The sequence below is a fragment of the Varanus komodoensis genome, unplaced genomic scaffold (assembly GCF_004798865.1).
Source record: "Varanus komodoensis strain SLA01 unplaced genomic scaffold, ASM479886v1 scaffold23, whole genome shotgun sequence".
NCBI lineage: Eukaryota > Metazoa > Chordata > Lepidosauria > Squamata > Varanidae > Varanus > Varanus komodoensis.
Genome location: NW_025335627.1, coordinates 4,241,211 through 4,262,083, shown reverse-complemented (window position 1 = coordinate 4,262,083; position 20,873 = coordinate 4,241,211). Strand labels below are relative to the sequence as shown.

The window sequence follows — 20,873 nt, the reverse complement described above, 5'->3', positions numbered from 1 at the left end:
AAGGAGAAGGGTGATAGTTGTGGGAGATGCCCTGTTGTGCAAGATGGAAAAATATGTATGTATCGATGACCCAGAAAATTGTCAAATATGCTGTCTCCCTGGTGACAAGATTAAAGATACAACCAGAAAGTTCACACAACTCATACAACCCACTGACAAATACTGCTTCCTTCTCTTCCATGAGTGAACTAACAACACTGCTATGAGAAGCTTTTCTGAATTAACACCAGACTTCGAAGCTCTAGGGAGGAAGATAAAAAAATTGGGGCCCAGATATTCTTCTCCCCAGTCCTACCAGTATGTGGAAGAGGAACTGTTAGGGAAAGAAAACTCCTTCAAGTGAATGACTGGCTATGATGGTGGTGCCATAAAGACAGATTTGGATTCTGGGACTACAAGCTAAGCTTCCTGGAAGATGGACTACTGGTAAATGATGGGCTGCACCTCACAAAGGAAGCAGGCATTTGGCCACTACATGAAAAAGTTCATCAGGAGGGCTTTAAACTAAAACATGGGGGAAGGAGATGTGCAGCATGGCATACCATCACCTGGCAAAGACTTATATATTTCAACAGAGAAAAAACCTCAAGCAGGGCTCTACATCAGTCTCCCAAAAACATAGAAAGAAAATCAGGGCACAATGAGAATGAACCTCTATGTCTCCGCACCAATACCCAGTGGTTGAGTCACATTATATGTGAGAGACTCATCTATCTGCACAGAAATACAAGAAGAGGAACTTAGTAGCCCCATCAAAAGCATCTGGCTTAATGTAAAGGAAGTGAAAATAAGAAAAACATAGTTATTGGCATCTATTACTGTCCACCCAGTCAAAAAGAGGACAAGGATGCAACCTTCAAAAAGCAATTTGCCAGCATTTCCAAGAAGAATGATGTAGTGATCAAGGAGGACTTTAATTTTCCGGATATATATTGGAAGACAATTTCTGCCAAGCATGGCGCCCACAAGAGATTCCTGACATGTGTTGCTGACAACTCTTTCCAGCAGAAAGTAGAGGAAGGTGCGAGAGGATCAGCTGTCCTCGATTTAATACTAACAGGGATGGCCTGGTGGACAAAAGAATAACCATGGGAACTCTGGGGGAAAGTGACCATGTGATACTTGAATTCAAAAAAAGAAGTCCAAGTGTCCAAAAGAAGATTCTCCAAGCACAAATACAAACAATTTCATCAAGAAAAAAAGTGTAGAAGAGAGCACTGGAAGCCCATGTGGGTCCACAAAAAGTTGAGTGACAGCCTGAAAGAAAAAAAGAACATGTACAGAAAGTGGAAGAAGGGCCAGGCCATGAAAGAAGAATATAAACAAACAGCAAGGAATTGCAGGGACAGTATCAGGAAGGCTAAAGCAGAAAATGGAACTGTTGCTAAGAACAACAAGAAAGCCTTCTTCAAACACATCCAGAACAAAAGACATGAGAAAAACAAGGGTGTCCAGCTACTTAAAGTAGATGTCAGAGTAATAACAAATGACAAAGGAAAGGCAGAGGCGCTCAGTTCCTACCTTGCCTCAGTCTTCTCCCACAAGGAAATCTACAACCAAGAGGAAGTACAAGTTGAAAGTGAGAGGTGGAAGCCCAAGAATGAGATATTTATTTTTATTTTATTTTTATTTATTAAAACATTTCTATGCCGCCCCTTGCCAAAGCCTCGGGGCGGCTCACAACACAAAATAAAATACAATAAAATACAAAAATAACAATATAAAATTAACAATATAAAATAAATAACAATATAAAAGAAGTCGCCCTGGCCAGGTAAATAAGCAAATACTGTTAACAATTAAAATGACGCTTAAATAAAAAGGTCTTTGCCAGGCGCCGAAAAACAAATAACGACGGCGCCAGGCGGACCTCTCTGGGGAGCACATTCCATAGATTGGGTGCCACCGCAGAGAAAGCCCTCCTCTGAGTACCTACCCTCCTAATTTCTTTCACGGAGGGCTCCCGGAGAAGGGCCTCTGCCGCAGATCTCAAGGGGCGGCCGGGCATATATGGACGTAAGTGCTCCTTCAGGTAACCAGGACCCAAGCCATTTAGGGCTTTATAGGTCATCACCAACACCTTGAATTGGGCCCGGACTTCAATGGGAAGCCAGTGAAGCTGACGGAGGACTGAAGCTGATGGGGGGCTCTCCTACCTAGAGACATTCAAAAAGAACCTGGATAACCATCTGAGTGGGATGGTATAATGTAGTGTCCTGCAATAGCAGGGGGTTGGCCTTCATGGCCCTTTTCAACTCCGCTATTCTATGCTTCTATGATACTTTCCCTACAAGACCCCCCAGCAACACAGTGCAATCAGCACTAAAATGTCCACACTGAAGGGCAGTATAGGTTTAACTCAATCCTTTCCTTGGTGGCTCCAGCCTGATATGTGCCCATATCATGCCTTAGGGCTACCTGCACATTCTCACTGGTAATTTGATTGACAGGTGCCTGAAGAATCCAGGAGAGATTCCTGCAACAGGGATAATCTCAGCCCTCCACCTCCTTCATGGAAAGCTACTCTGCCTCTGTTCTTGGCAGTCACCACCTGCACACCAACATAGCCCATCATGCACACAAAGGCTCTGGTTTCTTGGGTTAGTAGAATGACATGTTTCCATCGCAGGAATACAGTGTGGGAATCATTGCTGAGAATATAGCAGATTAAACAAATGCAACTAGAGTACAATCTCTTCCTGGAGAGTCTTATTACTCATTATACATTAGGGATGTACATTGGTTGACCAACACCTAAGCTGAATCAGGAACCTCTGTTATGTATGCCATTTTCATACAAATTGCCTCCCCCCCCCAAAAAAAAAAGTGAGGGGAGAGGTAAAGGGAAGTGCCTCATTCTACTCAAATAACTCGTGAATTCACCTTTTTACATAAGCCACAGCAGCTGTCCTTGTGAAAATTTGTATGTTGCTTAGAAAGAGTATCCTTTAGACTGTCATTTTCAGAAGAATGATCCATAAGGAGCACAGGGAGATAAATACATTCTTTTTTGGACACTCTCAAAATATCAAGACTGCCCTTGAACATGACCCATGCAGTTATCCTTCTGTCCTTCTGCAATTTGAGAGGCTCCATCCACTCAGAAGGGGCAACAATCACCACAGTTTTCATATAATTCTATAAGTTATTAGCAATTCCCTCCCACTAAACATATCAAACAACAAAAATGCGTAACACAAAAATGCTGTGTCTGTTTTTCTGTCTTTTGGTTGGTACAATCCTTCCTAAAGAGCTATATGCCTGTAAATTTCATTCAGTTATGACAAAGAGAAAAAAGAGCTTTTGAAAAATGATATGATAGTTGGAGGCACAAAACCCTGAATCTGAAAGTTTAATTAACTTTTCTTGGTTTAACTGGCCTCCAAATCATGCTTTTTCCCAAAATGTGAACCTGACGGTCGAGTCGAACCTTGAAGCGCGTGCCTCTGCTATACGTTATAATATCACACACATGCCAGTTTTACTTTCTATGTCATCACTCATCTTTGATTTGCTCTGAACTATCCAGAAGAGTGTCCTTGCACACTTAGGTCAGAGGAGGAAAAGTTCCTCTGGATCAGATGGTGCAAGTGGGTTAAAGTTGTGTTGCTGTACACTTGCAAGCTGATTCCTGCCATTCTCTGTTGTCACTCTAAGCCCAGCTCCCGACACATAACCTTTGTCTTAAGGAAAGGGCAACATACCACTGTGTGTGTGTGTGTGTGTGTGTGTGTGTGTGTTACAGTTTATCCTTCACCCCAGTCACTGCTGCTCTAATTTGTATTGTACAGGGTGTCCCCAAAAATTTGACATTACTTGAAATGTGAATATCCGAGCAACTACATGTCCTAGGCAAACAAAATTAAATAGGCTTCATGTTGAACAGTAAAAGATTTATCAAAATTCGAGCAAGAGATTCAAAGGGATGTAGATTTTCTAAACGATTTCACAAAGCTTCACAAATGTTCAATACGCGCACTGCCTGTGACACGACACATGTCAAGTTGGTAGTCCACCTCCTGCCAAACACGCTGTGGCATGTCTTGCATAACATTGCGTAACTAACATTAGTTAGTTTTTACACATTTTGTTAAAATTTGAGATCATTTGAGCAAGTATTGGCCACGTTATTCGACTACGAAATGATGTCAATTTTTTTCGGGACACCCTGTATTTAAATAGGGAAATGTAACTTTTCAGGGGGTTACCTGCTGTGATATGGGCTACCTGTGTGGGCAGCCTGCCATGACTGTCTCTTAGGTTTGATGTTGGAAAATGTTATGGTTACAATTTCTCTTTCCGTTTAACAAAAGAAATGAACTGCAACTTTTTTGTTGGTGGCCTTCACATATTTTTCATTAAATTAGAAGACTGAATTTTTGAAAAGAAATCTCACCCACTGAGTAAAATTACGAATATATAACAATAGCACTGTACTTTTAAACATAATAGTAAATTGGGAATACTTTTAAAATCCCCTCTGCTCTGAAAACAGCACTGAAACAAGGCAAATTGTCTTGAGATGGAGGACTGTTCAGAAAAGATGAGGGCAGGGACAGATAGCAGTTGCCAGGGAGGTTATGGTAAGGGGGCCTGTTTGGAAAAAATACCAACAAGTACACGTTAGTCTATGGAGCAGTTAAATTTTCTAACTATTTTTTTTTTCATTTTGCCTCTTTTTAGAAGCATAGGAACATAGAAACTGAGCGAGTCAGAAGGGGCCTCCCAGGCCATCTAGTCTGACCCCCATCTCCAGCCGGCTCCACTCATGACATGCCTAGCTTGTGCATGTCTAGCCTATCCTTGAACACCCTCACCGATGGTGTTCCTCACAAACATTTTGTGAGCACCTCACAAACTTTTGGCTACAGTTCTACACACACTTCCTTGGAAATACGGCCTGTTATGTTCACTGGAGAGGAACTGTAGATAAAGTGGCAGAACATGCGAGTTGTGTGCAGAAGGTCCCAAGTACTTGGCGTCTCCCACCTGTAAAGAACTTAAGATCCTAGAGAGCTGGTGGTGGTCACCATAGACAATACCAGGTTAGATAGTGGAATAGGCTGCCCTGATACAAGGCAGCTTTCTGATGATTCTTTATTTGATCCATCCAGTTTGTTGGTCCCTGAATCCACTGATCCAGTGCCTCGGGAAGCCTTCTTTCTGGATTGGTTTTCATGAGAACTTGATGTAGAAACTGTGTTGGTGCAGAGGCAGGAATGTTGGATGCTGATTGCTTTAGCCTTCTCAGGGGAAATAACTCTTAGCCTGTCTTTATCCATGTAGATATCTAAAACAATTAACATGCTTGTGCGCTGGTATGTGGATGGAGACAAGTCTCCTGCATTCCAAGAACATGTCTCTAGAATCCCTGACTACCTCTGGTAAGGCTTTATTGAAACCCAAAAGTATACGTTCTTATCACTGTATTATACATAATGCTTTCAAAACTCTGTTTTGCTTAAGCCATGCTTAGAAAATTGCACTGTTGTGACTGGAGCAATATTGTCAAGTGTTATAGGGGGCAGCTAGCCTTGTAAACAGTCTGTTAAGTTCCCGAGCACATGAATTAGTAAGGTTTGTTAAATCATACTTGTACTCTCCTCCAAAGAGATCAGAGCAAAGCTTGGGAAGCAACCCAGTTAGGTTTGTTAGAGTGACTTGCCCACCATGTGAATCTCAAAAATGAGCAGGGATTTTGATCCTGGGTTCTCCACATCCAGAACCAGCCATTACCACATAGAGATTTTCTCCAAATGGCCAGGACCATACATTTAACCTAACACAAGAGTGGGGAAACATCAAATCCAGGGGGCAAACCCAACCCTTCGGCAATCCCAGTCTCACTTTTCAGGATTCTGCAAATGGCCATATCCTTTTCCCCCAACAACCTGGTGGTTTTCCAAGTTTTGTATAATTGTTCCCCACTGCAAAAGGCAGGAATGCCCAGACAGTAAATGTTTACGCTAATGTATGCTGGCATTTTTTAGTGCTCGTGCTCTCAGCCCTATCTGCCTTTCACCCTCTCCACCATTAGAATGCAGCTCCTAAGAACTTCCCAGAAACAAAATTTGGCCCTCAGACTGAAAGAGGTTCAATGCCCCTGTCTTGAAAGCTTTGGATATGGGGTGTGTAAGTGCTGGCAGTGAACAGCCCTCTTGTTCGTATGTTCCTCAAGGCTATATGAAATTTGCTGAAGTTCACCCAGAAAGCAACATTGCGTGCTTTTTGTCTCCTTGCAGGCTAGGACTGGATGGCCTGAAGATGCAGGTATTATTTCCAGACAAAGATGAAAAGACCTTATTTTTCTTCCTCTTTTCTTCCTTTTCTGTTTTTAAAGACTGATAATTTAAGAAAAATCACTCTACTGTTTTAATTGCTTTCCTTTTTTTCTTCCTACATTTTTATTGTATGTTTCACTGTTACCATTTTGAATTTTAAATTGTATTGGAATTCACTGTGAGAGAAATGTTTATAAAAAGGTTATATTTAACACCTTAAAGAACACAGTGTCTTGTGGCAGCTTAAAAAGTAATGCGTTTGCTGTGGCTTAAGCATTTATGGACTTGGTCCACTTCATCAAATGCATGAAATCTTAAATATGAAATTGGCAGATTTATCTTGGAACTGTCAGGGAAGGGATGTAACCCCCTGAAGGAACTGAACTGAAGGCCAAAAGTACAGACAAGAATACATTTATTTATTTAAAGCTTTTCTAACCTATCCACCACTGACGTCTTGGGACGACTTACAGCAGAAGAACAAACAAAACAAAACAAAGCAAAGCACAGCATCCTCAATATGATAAAACCCAAGTTCAAGACAACTAGAACTTGTCATTAAAATAAGATGCCAGCATGAAGTCAGGAGACACCTATGACTCCTTTACCAGCCTATTCTCTCATTCAATCCATCCTTCAATCATCCCTTCCAGCACTTTTTCCACTCTTGCTCTGACATCACCTCAGATACATGGGTACTTTCCATCATCTTCCATAGACACTGAATTGTGTTTGAGTCCCTCCCTTCACCTGGTACCATAAAGAAAACCACTCCTGAAACCCTACTTGCAGAGGTTTCTTCTCTGTTTCAAAATGGAGCCATAGAATGAGTGTAGCCCAGAACCCCTGGCTTCTACTTCAGGTACTTTACACTTGTAAAGGATGGAGGTCTTCAGGCCCTCAATCTTAGAGGTGTCAATTGTTTCATCAAGCCTAAACACTTCTGGATAGTCTCAATCTGGTCTATCTTACCACTACTGTACAAAGACAAACAGTTCACTTCGGTGGACCTTAAAGATGCATGCTTTCATATTTCTATCAGAGTCTTATGGACATTTCCTTCACTTTCAGGTCAAAGAACCACTCTTTCAATTCACTGTCTTTCCCTTTGCCCTAGCAATAGCAACATATGTATTCAGAAAGTTTATGGCTGTTGTTTGTGCCCACCTTTGTCTCATGGGGTGAGTGCATACCCCTGTTTAGGCAACTGGCTTATCATTGCCTCATCCTGACAGGCCTCCATACAGGCTACTGAACTAACATGCAACTTCCTTGTTGTTGTTAGTTGTGAAGTCATGTCCAACCCATCGCGACCCCATGGACAATATTCCTCCAGGCCTTCCTGTCCTCCACCATCCCCTGGAGTCCTCTTAACCTCACACCAACTGCTTCAGTGACTTCATCTAGCCACCTCATTTTCTGCCATCCCCTTCTTTTTTTGCCATCTATTGTTCCCAGCATTAGGCTCATCTCCAGTGAGTCCTTTTCTCTCATTACGTGGCCAAAAGTATTTGAGTTTCATCTTAAGAATCTGGCCTTCCAAAGAGCAGTCAGGGTTGATCTCTAAGACTCACTGGTTTGATCTTCTTGCAGTCCAAGGAACTCGCAGGAGTCTCCTCCAGCACCACAGTTCAAAGACTTCAATTCTCTGGCACTCAGCCTTCCTTATGGTCGAACTTTCACAGCCATACATTGCAACTGGGAAAACCATAGCCTTGACTATATGAACTTGTGTTGGCAGGGCAATGTCTCTGCTTTTTAATATGCTGTCTTGATTTGTCATAGCTTTCCTCCCAAGGAGCAAGCATGTTTTTAATTTCTTGGCCGCAGTCACCATCTGCAGTGATCTTGGAGCCCAGGAAAATAAAATCTGTCACTACCTCCCTCTCTTCCCCATCTATTTGCCAGGAAGTGATAGGACCGGTTGCCATGATCTTAGTTTTCTTGATGTTGAGTTTCAAGACAACTTTTGTCTTTTCCTCTTTCACCCGCATCAAGAGGCTCTTTAGTTCCTCTTCACTTTCTGCCATTAGAATGGTATCATCTGCATATCTGAGGCTGTTGATATTTTTCCCGGCAATCTTAATTCCAACTTGTGATTCATCTAGCCCCACCTTTCTCATGATGTGCTCTGCATACAAGTTAAATAGGCAGGGCAACAGTATACAACCTTGCTGAACTCCTTTCTCAATTTTGGAACCAATCAGTGGTTCCATGTCCAGTTCCCACTGTTGCTTCTTTACCCCCATGTAGGTTTCTCAAGAGACAAATAAGATGGTCTGGTATTCCCATCTCTTTAAGAACTTGCCACAATTTGTTGTGATCCACACAATCAAAGGCTTTAGCATAGACAGTGAAGCAGAAATAGATGTTTTTGTGGAACTCTTTCTGCCTCTTTGAAACCCTGCCTGTACTTCTGGTAGTTCTCGGTCCACATACTGCTGGAGCCTAGCTTGTAGGATTTTGAGCATAACTTTGCTAGCATGTGAAATGAGTGCAATGGTGCAGTAGTTTGAACATTCTTTGGCATTGCCCTTCTTTGGAATTGGAATGTAAACTGACCTTTTCCAATCCTGTGGCCACGGTTGAGTTTTCCAAATTTGCTGGCATATTGAGTGTAGCACTTTTACTGCATCATCTTTTAGGATTTTGAATAGCTCAGCTGGAATACTGTCGCCTCCACTAGCTTTGTTGTTGCTCAGACTTCCTAAGTCCCATTTGACTTCACATTCCAGGATGTCTGGCTCGAGGTCAGTGACCACCCCATCGTGGTTGTCAGGGACGTTAAGCTCTTTCTTGTATAGTTCTTCTGTGTAATCTTGCCACCTCTTCTTAATCTCTTCTGCCTCTGTTAGGCCTCTGCCTTTTTGGTCCTTTATCATGCCCATTTTTGCATGAAACATTCCCTTCATATCTCCAATTTTCTTTTTTTCTCTTTTAAAGTAAATTTTATTATTATTTTCTACAAACTAAAAAAAGAAACTAAAAAAGACATCAGTCATCAGAGTCATCAGACCTGCTGGGTCAGCTCCCTATTATTTTTTATAGCAATCCATAGACATATTCAAATATATGCATAGTCCTGTTTCTCTAGCCAATAATAAAAATTTGATAGAAGTATGTATCCTCTTTCTGCTTCAGAGACAAAATCAGCCTGTCCATTTCAGCACAGTCCACATTCTATTTTAAAATCAGTTCATCAGTGGGTGGTTTTTCACTCCTCATATCTCCAATTTTCTTGAAGACACTCTGGTCCTCCCTATTCTATTGTTTTCTTCAATTTTTTGCACTGTTCATTTGAGAAGGCATTCTTATCTCTTCTAGTTAATCTCTGGAATTCTGCATTCAGTTGGGTGTATCTTTCTCCCTTGCCTTTCGCTTCCCTTCTTACCTCAGCTATTTGTAAAGCTTCCTCAGACAGCCATTTTGCTTTCTTGCATTTCTTTTTCTTTGGGATGGTTTTAGTTGCTACCGCTTGTACAATGTTGCAAACCTCCATCCATAGTTCTTCAGGCACTCTGTCTATCAGATCTAATTCCTTAAATCTATTTGTTACCTCTACTGTATATTCATCAGGAATATGATTTAGGTCATACCTGAGTGGCCTAGTGCTAGTTCTCCCTACTTTCTTCAATTTAAGCCTAAATTTTGCAACAAGAAGCTCATGATCGGAGCCACAGTCAGCTCCTGGTCTTGTTTTTACTGACTGTATAGAGCTTCTCCATCTTTGGCTGCAGAGCACATAGTCAATCTGATTTCTGTGTTGACCGTCTGGTGATGTCCATGTGTAGAGTCGTCTCTTGGGCTGTTGGAAAAGAGTGTTTGCTATGAACATTGTATTCTCTTGACAAAGTTCTACCAGGCTGTGCCCTGCTTCATTTTGTACTCCAGCAGCTTCCTTATCAGACTCAATTTATACATAAAGTCAACTAAATCCTGTCTCTCCCCTATGCTCTCTGTCCATCGAAGTGGGGCATGTCTTGACTCCATCTCAATGAGAGCCTTCTTATCACCTGACAGACTGTGCATCCTCACCAAAGAGTTTACCTGTCATATCAGGGACGGCACGGTCACTGTCACCAGGATCCAGCAAGTCCTTGGCCTCATGGCCACCTTTATCACTGTGGTACCACTTGCCCAGTTGCACATGCAACCTCTCCAGCTCTGGTTCCTGACCTCCTTCCAAACCAAATTCCATACAGCCAGGCTTCAAATCCCACTGCAGATCCAAAGGGATCTTAAGTGGTGGTCTGATAAGGCTAATACTGCTATTGGAGACACATTCACCCCTCTGGAACTGAACCTGGCTATCACAATGGATGCCTCACTCTCTGGATGGGGAGCTCCCTTCGGATGCAGAAAGAAAAAGCAGTTTGCACGTTCAAATAAACCTTCACCAGGAGCACCAGTTGGATGAAACCAAGGTTTCTTGAACAATGTCCTGAAACAATCATAGGTTTCTTGAACAATGTCTTGAGATGTACAATCTCACATTAGTGCTTGACTTTTTGCTCTCCCATAAAAAGAATGGACTAGCATCTAATCACTCTGTGTATATCTCTGCAGGTCTTATCATGGCCAGTGGCTCTTTGCTCTGCTTGCATCCAGATGTTATGCTTTTTCTCAAGGGCCTTGCCAACCTTTACCCATCTACAGCCCCTCTAGTTCCATCCTAGAGTCTCTCACTGTTTCTTATACAGACAAACGCTTTGAGTTAGTGGTCACAGCAGACCACCTTCTCACTATGAAAATATGGTTTCTTATTGCCATTGCAATTACTTCAGCTTTGATATCTTACTCTTATTTGTTCTTCTACTGAAGCAGACTGAGTGGGAGGCAGGAGGCACACCTGAAACATGCATGAAAGAGGATGAATGGGACTCCAGCTGAAACTCTTTTCATGTCTTTTCATATCTAGATTGGCTGTTTTATGCAGGAATAGAATCCAGATGTGTGAGTTCACAGAGTCAATTCTTATTTACAGGTTACAGAAGGAAACAGAGAAATCTTACCATTTGATGCATAAATGCGAAAGTGTCTCTTAGCAAATTTTCAACCTTCTTAGAATTGGTTGTGTGCATTGATTGGCTGAAACATATGTAAGTTGGCAGATCACAGTTCAGCTTGGTTTTAGAGTATGCCTTTCTTTTCTTTTAGGGTACCAACGGTTCCCAGCTTTGGGATACAGCATTTGCTGTCCAAGCTTTCCTGGAGGTAATACCATTTTTTCATACATTTGTCTTAACTTGAAATTTCGCTACTCTTGTCCCCTTAGAAAAATATAACTCTTGCCATGCCTATAGCCAGTAATTTTGTGCTAAGAGGATCAATTAGTCCTACTCCACAACATGAGAAAAGCTTTGAATATCTGAACATGTTATAAAAGTTCCGTCTTATGAGCAACTACTAGGGCATTTAGGGGGTAGTACCCCCAAAAACTCACTTTTGGGGCTAATAATTATGTCACGTGGTACATGGATGAAAAAAGCAGCATTTGTTGGGAAGGAGTGTACATCAGTGTTTTGAAGTCACTGGTCCATGGACCGGTGCCGGTCCGCAGGAGATTTCCTGCTGGTCCATGGAGGGGGCCACATGCCACTGGCTGGCTGTGCTCCACCAGGTCTTCCTCAGTCGGCATCACATTTGTGGGGGCTGCTCTGGTGCCACCAGAGGGGCAGGGAGGAGACAGTGGGAGCCACGCTGCACTGATTTTGGTATTTTGTTCTTTTGTTAGCATTTTTTGTTGCTTGGTTTCTGGTTGTTTTGGAGAATTTTCATTTTTTTGGTATTATGTTTGGAAACTAATACACAGAATACTGTATTGTGTGTATGGTGCCTTTTGTTTTTGCCTCAGCAGTCCCCAGAGTGGTTTTCCTGTTTTCACTGGTCCCCAGCTGTAGAAAGGTTGAAGACCACTGGTGTACATAATTCCAGACTTAACTATTTGGACTGACTCTGGACATACTCTCCTTTCTGACCCCTCTAAAAAAGAGACCATTAATTAGGTCATATATTATGTGACTGAAAAAGGTTTCATTTGATAAAGGTCAATCTGTTTAATCTGATTTGGGGCCAACCCCAAATATGAATGTAATTTAATATAATAATATAAGCAGAATCTTAACAGTTTCCATTGCATTGAATTAAGTAAGGATTTTGCATCATCATCATCATTTCAGAAACAAATCGGTACTTCTTGGGTTTACTGTGGAAAGGAGCTTTCATTCTGTTTCCTGACTCCTGGCTGAGTAGAGGAAGCTGCTTCAGCTGGTTTAGGGGCTATTGGTTATAAGCAAGCAAGTTCCCAGAGAGCAAGTGATCAAAGCATGCAATCAGGGAGAGCTAACAGGAGCTTGGCAACAACCATAGTCTCCCTATACCACCTTCTGGAATCGGCCAGACAGGTAGAAGTGGAACCACTGCAAAGCAGTGCCTCCAACTCCCAACCCAGCCAGCCTATCCAGGAGGATACCATGGTCGATGGTGTCGAAAGCTGCTGAGAGGTCCAGGAGAACCGACAGGGACGCACTCCCCCTGTCCCTCTCCCTGCACAGGTCATCGTACAGGGCGACCAAGCTAGGTTCCGTTTCAGTTCCATAGCCAGACCTGAAGCCAGATTGAAATGGGTCTTAGCTTTTCGTGAAGCCTTACAGGCTTCCTGTGTTGTCTACTACTCTTTTTTCTTGTTGGAATTGTTTGCAGTTTTGCCTTAAGCATTTCTTTTTAAAAATAATCCCACCTTTCTTGGGCTCCTTTCCCTTTAGAACGGCTCGCCATGGGACTTGTTTATCATTGCCCTGAATTTTTTGAAATCCAGGGTGCCTGTTTGACTGCATTTAGTCTTAGCTTCCTTTATTATTGAGAAGTCAAGTAAGGTAGGGTCACTTTCCCCCAGAGGTCCCTTAGCTATTACTTTGTCCACTATGTCTTCCCTGTTGCTTAGGATCAGGTTGAGTAAAGCCATACCTCTTATTCCCACTTTGATTTTCTGCTGGAGGGAGTGATCAGTGATGCCTTTGGCAGAGTTTTACTGCCAACAGATATTAGGGAAGTCCCCCATAATGATGGCATCATGCCTCCACAAAAGACTTGCAATTTATAATCTGCTCCAGAATTTTTCCAGGGATTGATTAAATAGTCTGTAGTTCCTGGATCGTTCTTATTGCCCTTTTTGAAGATGGAGACATATACTGCAGTTCTACCCAATTTTCCATTCCTTCTGTTCTTCTTAAACAGGTTATATCCTTCAGTTGTTGAATTCCTGGGATGGAAATCATCCCACCAAGTTTCAATTACATGGTTGAGTTCATATTAGCCCTCCTGTATTAAAGAGTTCAGGTTAATTCAGTTTGTTTTCCGTACTTCAGGCATTAGTATATAGATGTTGAAGACAACATATTTTGTACTCTAACTTTCTATAATTTTTTGGAAGACTATTATTGTGCATGGTTATAGCTGCTCCCTCCTTCATGGTACATAAGGGGAAAAAAATTAAGGGCCTTTCCGTTGACCTCTCCCATTGCCAAACTTCTGTTAGCTCCTCTTCACTCACTCTGATTGAGCCCTATCTGGGTGCTTGGTTGTTTGTATCCAATAGTTCCTATACCAGCTGGGGAAGCTTCCTCTGGTCTGCTCAGCTCTGAGTCAGAACCAGAACAATCAATATTATTTGTTTAAAGTTACTTACAGTGTAATTCTTAAGCCTGTCTATTGCGACATAAGGTCCAAAAAGATGTGCCTCGCATTACTCCTCCTCCCCAACCCTGACATCTGGCACAGAGCTGAGGCTGAGAAACCAGTTCTTTGTGGTCTCTGTGCATCACACATATGGGTGCTGCGCCTGCTCCGTGCTTTGTTCAGGAAGATTTCTCTAGCTTAGCCCAGAACTTTCTGCAGGCGCCCCCTCCCTCCCTTCCCCTATATATGCGGCATGCTCTCACCATTTTCTCAGTTCACTTTTGACTGCCGTTTGCGAGGTGCGTTGGGTTTCTCCAGCATTCTTGTTTCTCTGTGTACTCCGAACTTTTGCCTTAGAACTATTCCTCACTGCTTCTTTTCACAATAAAACTTTTCTATTGGCACTTCTTTTCTCGACCCTCATCTTCGTTCTCCTCCTTACCCTTCCTCCACTTATATATAATCCTTCTATCCTCTCTCTCTCTCTCCTTCTCTTTTTCTTTGGCTTCCTGATGTTGCTGAGCAAACCAGCATTCGGAAAGTGTGCCAGCTGCAGTATTAAGAGGCTGTCTTCTGATGGACATTCCTTGTGCCTGTTCTGTTTGGGCAAGGAACACAGTGTTGAGAAGTGTAAGCAGGCTTGCAGGCACCAGGTGGGAAGGCTCTGCGTGGTGCTGTGGGACTGTGCCCTTGGTGCTATGTGAGAGGTACCCAAAGTAGAACAAGCCGCTTCGACCTCTAAGGAGGCCTGTAAAAAGCACTCGGAAACTGGTGCGGCGTCGAAGGTTAAGTCGAGTGCTCCCCATACCTAGCCTTCTGTGGAATTGGAGGTGCCTAAGAAAAAGAAGGAAAAGTAAAAGCACCTCAAGACTGAGGAAGCTGGACTGGTAAAGAAGGCTAAAATGTAAAAGCAGCACTTCCAATGGGTGGAACTCTCTCTTACCAGCACAGAACTCTGAGCACACCATTGAGACAGACGACTCCTGTGTGGTCCTTAGTCCCAAGGGCTTCTCTGGTTTGAGAATCCTCAATTGGAAGGTCTCCGACCCAACGGTCCCAGACACCTATCCTTTTGGAGCGTGAGGCCCAACCCAAGCGTCCAGCTCTGGGGTTCTACTCTGACAAGGAGATCAGACACTTTGCCACACAGCCTGGAGGGTATCGTAACTACCACTCGGACTCTGTCAGTTCAGGCTGCACACCATTCTGACTTGGCAGAACATCATTTCCCTATCTCCATTCCTGGGTGAAGTTCTGTCTCCACTTTGTGAATATATTACTGACCCAGTATTGTCTTCAGTTCCGATGGGATTGAACCCGATCGCTTCAGTCTGCTCCTCTGATCTAATGCCTTCCTCAGTGCCGATGGAGCCAAATCCCATCACCTCAGGGTTCTGCAGATTCAGTTGGTACTTCTGCAACCTCTTGGATGGCTCTGGACTATTTTACGCAAGGGACTGGGACCCTGGAGTTCAACAGGTTCTGTCAGCAGCAATTAGACCTGCCACCAGACACTCTTATTCTTCTAAGTGGGCAAGGCTTGAAAATTTTGTGTTTCTTCATCAGTTTGTCCTTTCTCAGCTTCGATGCAGAGGTTCTGGAATTTCAGCATTCTCTACATCTGTCTGGACTCAAGCCAAACTCAATTAGTCTATTTGTCTGTGATTTCTGCCTTTCATGGACCACTCCAGGGGCACTCCATCTTTTCTAATCCATTATCCAGGCAGTTTATGAAAGGGCTCAAAAACTTGCATCCTCTTGGAGTCTCTCTGTGGTTTTTCATGCCTTAACTAAACCAGTGTTCGAGCGCCTTGCAACTGTTGACTTAATATTACTCTCTTGGAAGGTCTCGTTCCTTGTTGCAGTCACTCAGCTCATTGGGTGAGTGAGCTTTGTGCACTATGGGTGCCCCCCCCCCGTACTTGACCTTCCGCAGGGAAAAAGTGGTTCTCTGAACTGATGTGTCCTTTCTACCCAAGGTAGCATTGTCCGTCACCTTAATCAAGATATTGTCCTCCTGCATTTTACCCCTTCCCCTCTTTGGACATTGAGAAGACTTTACACACCCTTGATGTCCGTCGCACTTTAGTGTTCTACTGATCCAGGACAGAATCTACCCATTAGACGAATCATCTATTCATTAAATATGGTGATTGGTCCAAAGGAGATCCAGTGGGCCCCCAGCGTTTGGTGCACTGGACTGTGGACACCATTAAGCTCGCCTGTGAACTGTCTTCCTTGGACTTGCCTGTCCAGCCACAAGCAACAAGAGCTGTCTCAACATCGATGGCCCTGCATGCCAGTCTCCCGATTGAGGAGCTTTGCAGGGCAGCGACATGGACTAATCCATCTACCTTTGTTAAACATTAAAAGTTAGACATTAGAGCAAGGAGGGACTGCTCCTTTGGGAGGGTGTTGTTGTCTTCTGTTCTTCAGTAATACTTTGTACTCAGTGTCTTAGCATGATAGTTGTACATATACTCTTTACTCTTGCACTAGTGGACTTACTGTGCATGCTTTCTTGGACACTGTGCCTTAGTGCTATCTTGGCTTAACTGCATCATTTGCTATGTTTGATAAGCAAGTTCAAGTATATGTTGAGATGTTTGGGCCTGTTCTTTCTGTTACTCACCTGAGCAGATATATGGATGTGCCATATAGGTGTTTGGCCTGCCAGCACCTCCCACCTCCCATCCAAATTGCTTGCTGATCACCCATATGTGTGATGCTCGGCAACCATGATGAAGAAATGCAGGTTGCATACCTGTAACTGTAGTTCTTCAAGTGGTTATCTGTGCATTAACACAACCCACCCACCAGCCCCTCATCAGTTTTGGTAATGATAATATTCATGACAAATTGTTTTGTCCTCCATCTTCATATTCTCGGTTAGTGAATACATTCCATTGTTTGCTTATAGCATACTCAGGTGGGAGCCCACCACTTATATAGGGGAAGAGAGGGAGTGGGCTCCTACAGAAAGTTCTAGGCTAAGCTTGCAGCAATTTAGAAAAATAGGGTTATCATGTCTTGGGAGGACAGCAGCTTGTATAATGAAAATTTACTTAAGATTTTAGTTTCAGATGTTTCCTGTTAGGCTAGTAGGGAAAGATTTGGAAGATGGGCAAAACATTATTAATAAATTATATAATAAAGATAAGAAATCAAGGATTAGTAAGAAAAGATGGTATACAAAAAGGGGGAGGATTAGGTATTCCAAATAGAAAATAATTTTATGAAACAAATCAAGATATATACCAAATACTATTTTGCAGCCAGACAAGATAATATGGGCAGAGATGGAACAACAGGAAAGAGAGGGATCTTTTTTTAAACAACATGATAAAAAGATAGAAAATTGCCTTTTAAAAAATTGATATGAATATAGGGAAGAATTCATGCCAATCTCCTCACCAGTAACTCCAGTTACAAAGATAAGAGGTTTTCCACAAAATTTGAGGGATAATTTAAGAAAGGTATTTAAAGAAAAGCAAAATTTATGGTAAAAGATTTGATGGAGAAAATTGATAACAAGGAAAGGATAAAGGCATTATTTGGAAAAGGAAAATTAACTTGGTTTAATGTTATGCAATTAGAACAATGGACTAGAGAATGATTGCTGAAAAATGGTAAGTGTAGAGATCTTACCAAATCTGAGGAGATTGTGACGAATAGGGAGCCGCAAGGCGGAATGCAAACAAAGGGAATCATAAGTGAGATATATAAGATTTTATTAGACAGGGAAGATATATATGATCTTTTAAAAAATTTCATGGGAAATTGATTTAGGGAAGGATATAGACAAGGATGATTGGGGGGAAATATTGGATAAGTGAATATTAAAAAGTATGTCAATTAAAATTATGGAAAAATTATAAATTAGTATGGAAATAGTATATGACTCCAGTTAAACTATTTTATATGGATAAGAAATATTCTAATTTACGTTGGAGATTTGGACAAAATATGGGTACTTATTTCCATCTGTGGTGGGGATATGAAAACATTTTAAATATGGATATGATTTTTAAGGAGATCAGTAAGATATTGAATGTAAAAATTGAAGTGTATCCTGAAATGGCATTGTTGCTAAATTTCAGTGAAAAGAAATGGAAGTGGAACATCAAAGAATTAATAATAATAATAAATTTAGTGTCATGAGCAAAATTGTTATTAGCAAAGACATGGAAGCAGAAAAGGGGTCTCCAATTAATTGAATGGTATATTCCATAATTTGGAAATTTATTTGGAATATAGCAGTTAATGCCAAGTGGACATGTGAGATAAAACAAAATAAAACGAAGGATGTATTGCAATTTTTGATGGAAGAGGGTATCTTGGAAAGAACGGAAAAATGAAAAAAATACCAGGCAGCCATGGCTTGGGTGAAGGGGTGTACTAAGGGTGATTTCTGTTTTTTAAACTTTATTTTGTGTACCGAGTGTTTTTTTCCTTATTATATGGTTTTTGTATTTGTTTTTGTATTTTAAAGAATAAAAATTAAATGAAAAAAATAAGAAGAGAATTTGATGAGCTTCAGGATAGATCAATGCACTGTCCAATGGATCAGGGCATGGCTGACAGACCGCAAGCATAGGATAACTATCAGTGGAGCATTCAACACAGATAAGTGCAAAACAGAGGAATAGATGTCACAGGTACAGAATGGGGGACAAGTGGCTGGAGATCAGCACTTGTGAAAGGGATATCAGGGTACTTGTTGACCGCAGGATGAACATGAACCAGCGGTGTGATGTGGCAGTTTAGAGGGTGAATGCCATCCTTGGATGTATAGCCTGAGGTGTTGCTTCCAGGTTGAGAGAGGTGCTGGTGCCACTCTATAAGATTCTGGTGTTCCCACAACTGGAATTCTGTGTCCAGTTCTGGGCTCCATATTGCAAGAGGGACATAGCAAGGTTAGAAGCAGTTCAGTGAAGGGCCACAAGGATGGTAGTTGGATTGGAGGCTATATGAGATGAGATTGAGGGAACTGGGACTTTCCAGCTTGGAGAAGAGGAGACTCAGAGGGAATCTGATAGCGACTTACAGGTATGTGAAGGAGTATCACAAGGTCATGATCTGTTCTTCCCTATGGTGGAGGGAAGGACATGGTCCAATGGGGCAAGTTCAAGGAACTGGGTTTTAGGTTGAATGTCAGGAAGTACTTCCTGGGAGGTGGTGGGAGCCCCATCAGTGAGGGCATTCAAGGAAAGATTGGACACCCACATGTTGGATATTATATGAATGGAGCCAGCTTGTGCTGAAGGTCAGGCCCAAAGACCCCTTCTCACTTGCTATGTTTCTATTTGAATCCAGGTTTTTGTTTGTTTGTTTTTGTTTGTTTGCTTTGTAAATAGTAGGTATAGACTGACTTCAGGACCAGTTGAGGTGAGGTTGAGGAGGAGGAATTTTATTTTTTCTCTTAGTTCCACAGTCCTGAAAATAATCATTTTTCTGCTATTTGTATTTCAAAAGGAGTCCCTGCTGGTGCCAGTGGGAGCTGACCTTGAAATGAAACTAGGAGTTCCGAAGGGAATTTTTTGTCAGGAATGTGACAGGGAGGAAAAGAGTAATTCTTCCCTGCTCCATGGATGCATGACCTCACATTCAAAGTTGTTTTCATTTTTTAAAAGTGTGTGATAATTGAATGCACAAAATTAATGTCACATCGATTTTGGCCATTACTTCAGTGAGGCATGCTCCCAAGCAACTGTATATATGATTGTAGCCTTCATTTTCTCAAAACATTTGAAGATAAATAACTTATTGAGAGATTACTTTGGATCATGAGTGATGTATTCACGTTCACATTTATTCAAGTGCTTCAAAACAACTTTTTTAAAAGGCTGATGCCCAGAAGTTACCGGAATTTACCTCCTGTCTGATACATGCTCATGAGTTCCTCAGAATCACGCAGGTAAGTGCCAAATTACCAGATAATTACAAACTTGCTAGCTAACTATTTGTGATCTACTTCAGTGAGGTTTTGCAATGTACATTGAGTTTTTTCCCCAAGAACTGCATAGACTTACCTATCTCTCCAGGATTCCCAGGAATCTGTCACATGGCTGAATGCTTATTTCGGACTGCCTGAACCCCTGCCTCTGGGAAACGGTGTGCAACCCTTGTACCAAATATAAATACTAAAGTCTGAAAAGTATACTCCCACCACCATGCAGTCACATTTGTGACCTCTTCTGCTTGTCCTTAAGACACTATATCATCTTTTTTAGAAAATGTTAATTTTTTTAATTCAGTTTATATCCTCTCCTCTCCTCTCCTCTCCTCTCCTCTCCTCTCCTCTAGAAGAACACAAAGCAACTTACATCATTCTCCACCTCCTGCACTCCTCCCCACAACAACAGCCTTCTGGGGTAGATTGGGCTGAGAGCCTGTGGCTGGCCCAGAGTCACCCAGTTGGCTCCATGGCTGAGCAGGGAGCAGAACCCAGATCACCTGAGTCCCAAACCCATACTCTTAGCCACTGTGCTACACTGGCTCTCAACATACTGTATTTTTCCGTGTATAAGACGATACTGTTTCTTAAAAAATTTTACCTAGAAATGGAGGGGCGTCTTATACACAGGGGGCTGAGAGGAGAACCACAGGTGCGCTTGGGGGGGGGATACTGGTGTGATCGAGGGCGTGCGCGCATGCAGGGGGGCGCATGCAGGTGGGGTGGGATGCGCATGCAGGGAGGCGGTGGGTGCACGTGTATGGCAGCAGCTGGCTCTCGGAGGTCGGTAAGAAAAGTGGGGGGCATCCTATACGTGGGGCATCTTATAGACAGGAAAATACGGTACATGTTGGATGCATACATGAAAAATTTTTGGCACTGGCTTGCAGAAATATATGTAAGAATAAACAGACATTCCAAGTGAAACTGGACGGTCATCTGAGTGGGTTGGTGTAAAT

At 42.3% G+C, this 20,873-nt stretch overlaps 1 protein-coding gene across 1 annotated transcript in view; it reads left to right on the top strand.

Moving 5' to 3' along the window:
- Positions 1-20,873, top strand: part of LSS (lanosterol synthase) — a 66,600-nt gene that overhangs the window by 21,165 nt on the left and 24,562 nt on the right. The window contains exons 10-13 of the mRNA XM_044432028.1: positions 5,287-5,384; positions 6,243-6,270; positions 11,439-11,495; positions 19,804-19,875. Coding sequence (XP_044287963.1) covers positions 5,287-5,384; positions 6,243-6,270; positions 11,439-11,495; positions 19,804-19,875 — 255 coding nt within the window. The remainder of the gene's footprint in view (positions 1-5,286; positions 5,385-6,242; positions 6,271-11,438; positions 11,496-19,803; positions 19,876-20,873) is intronic.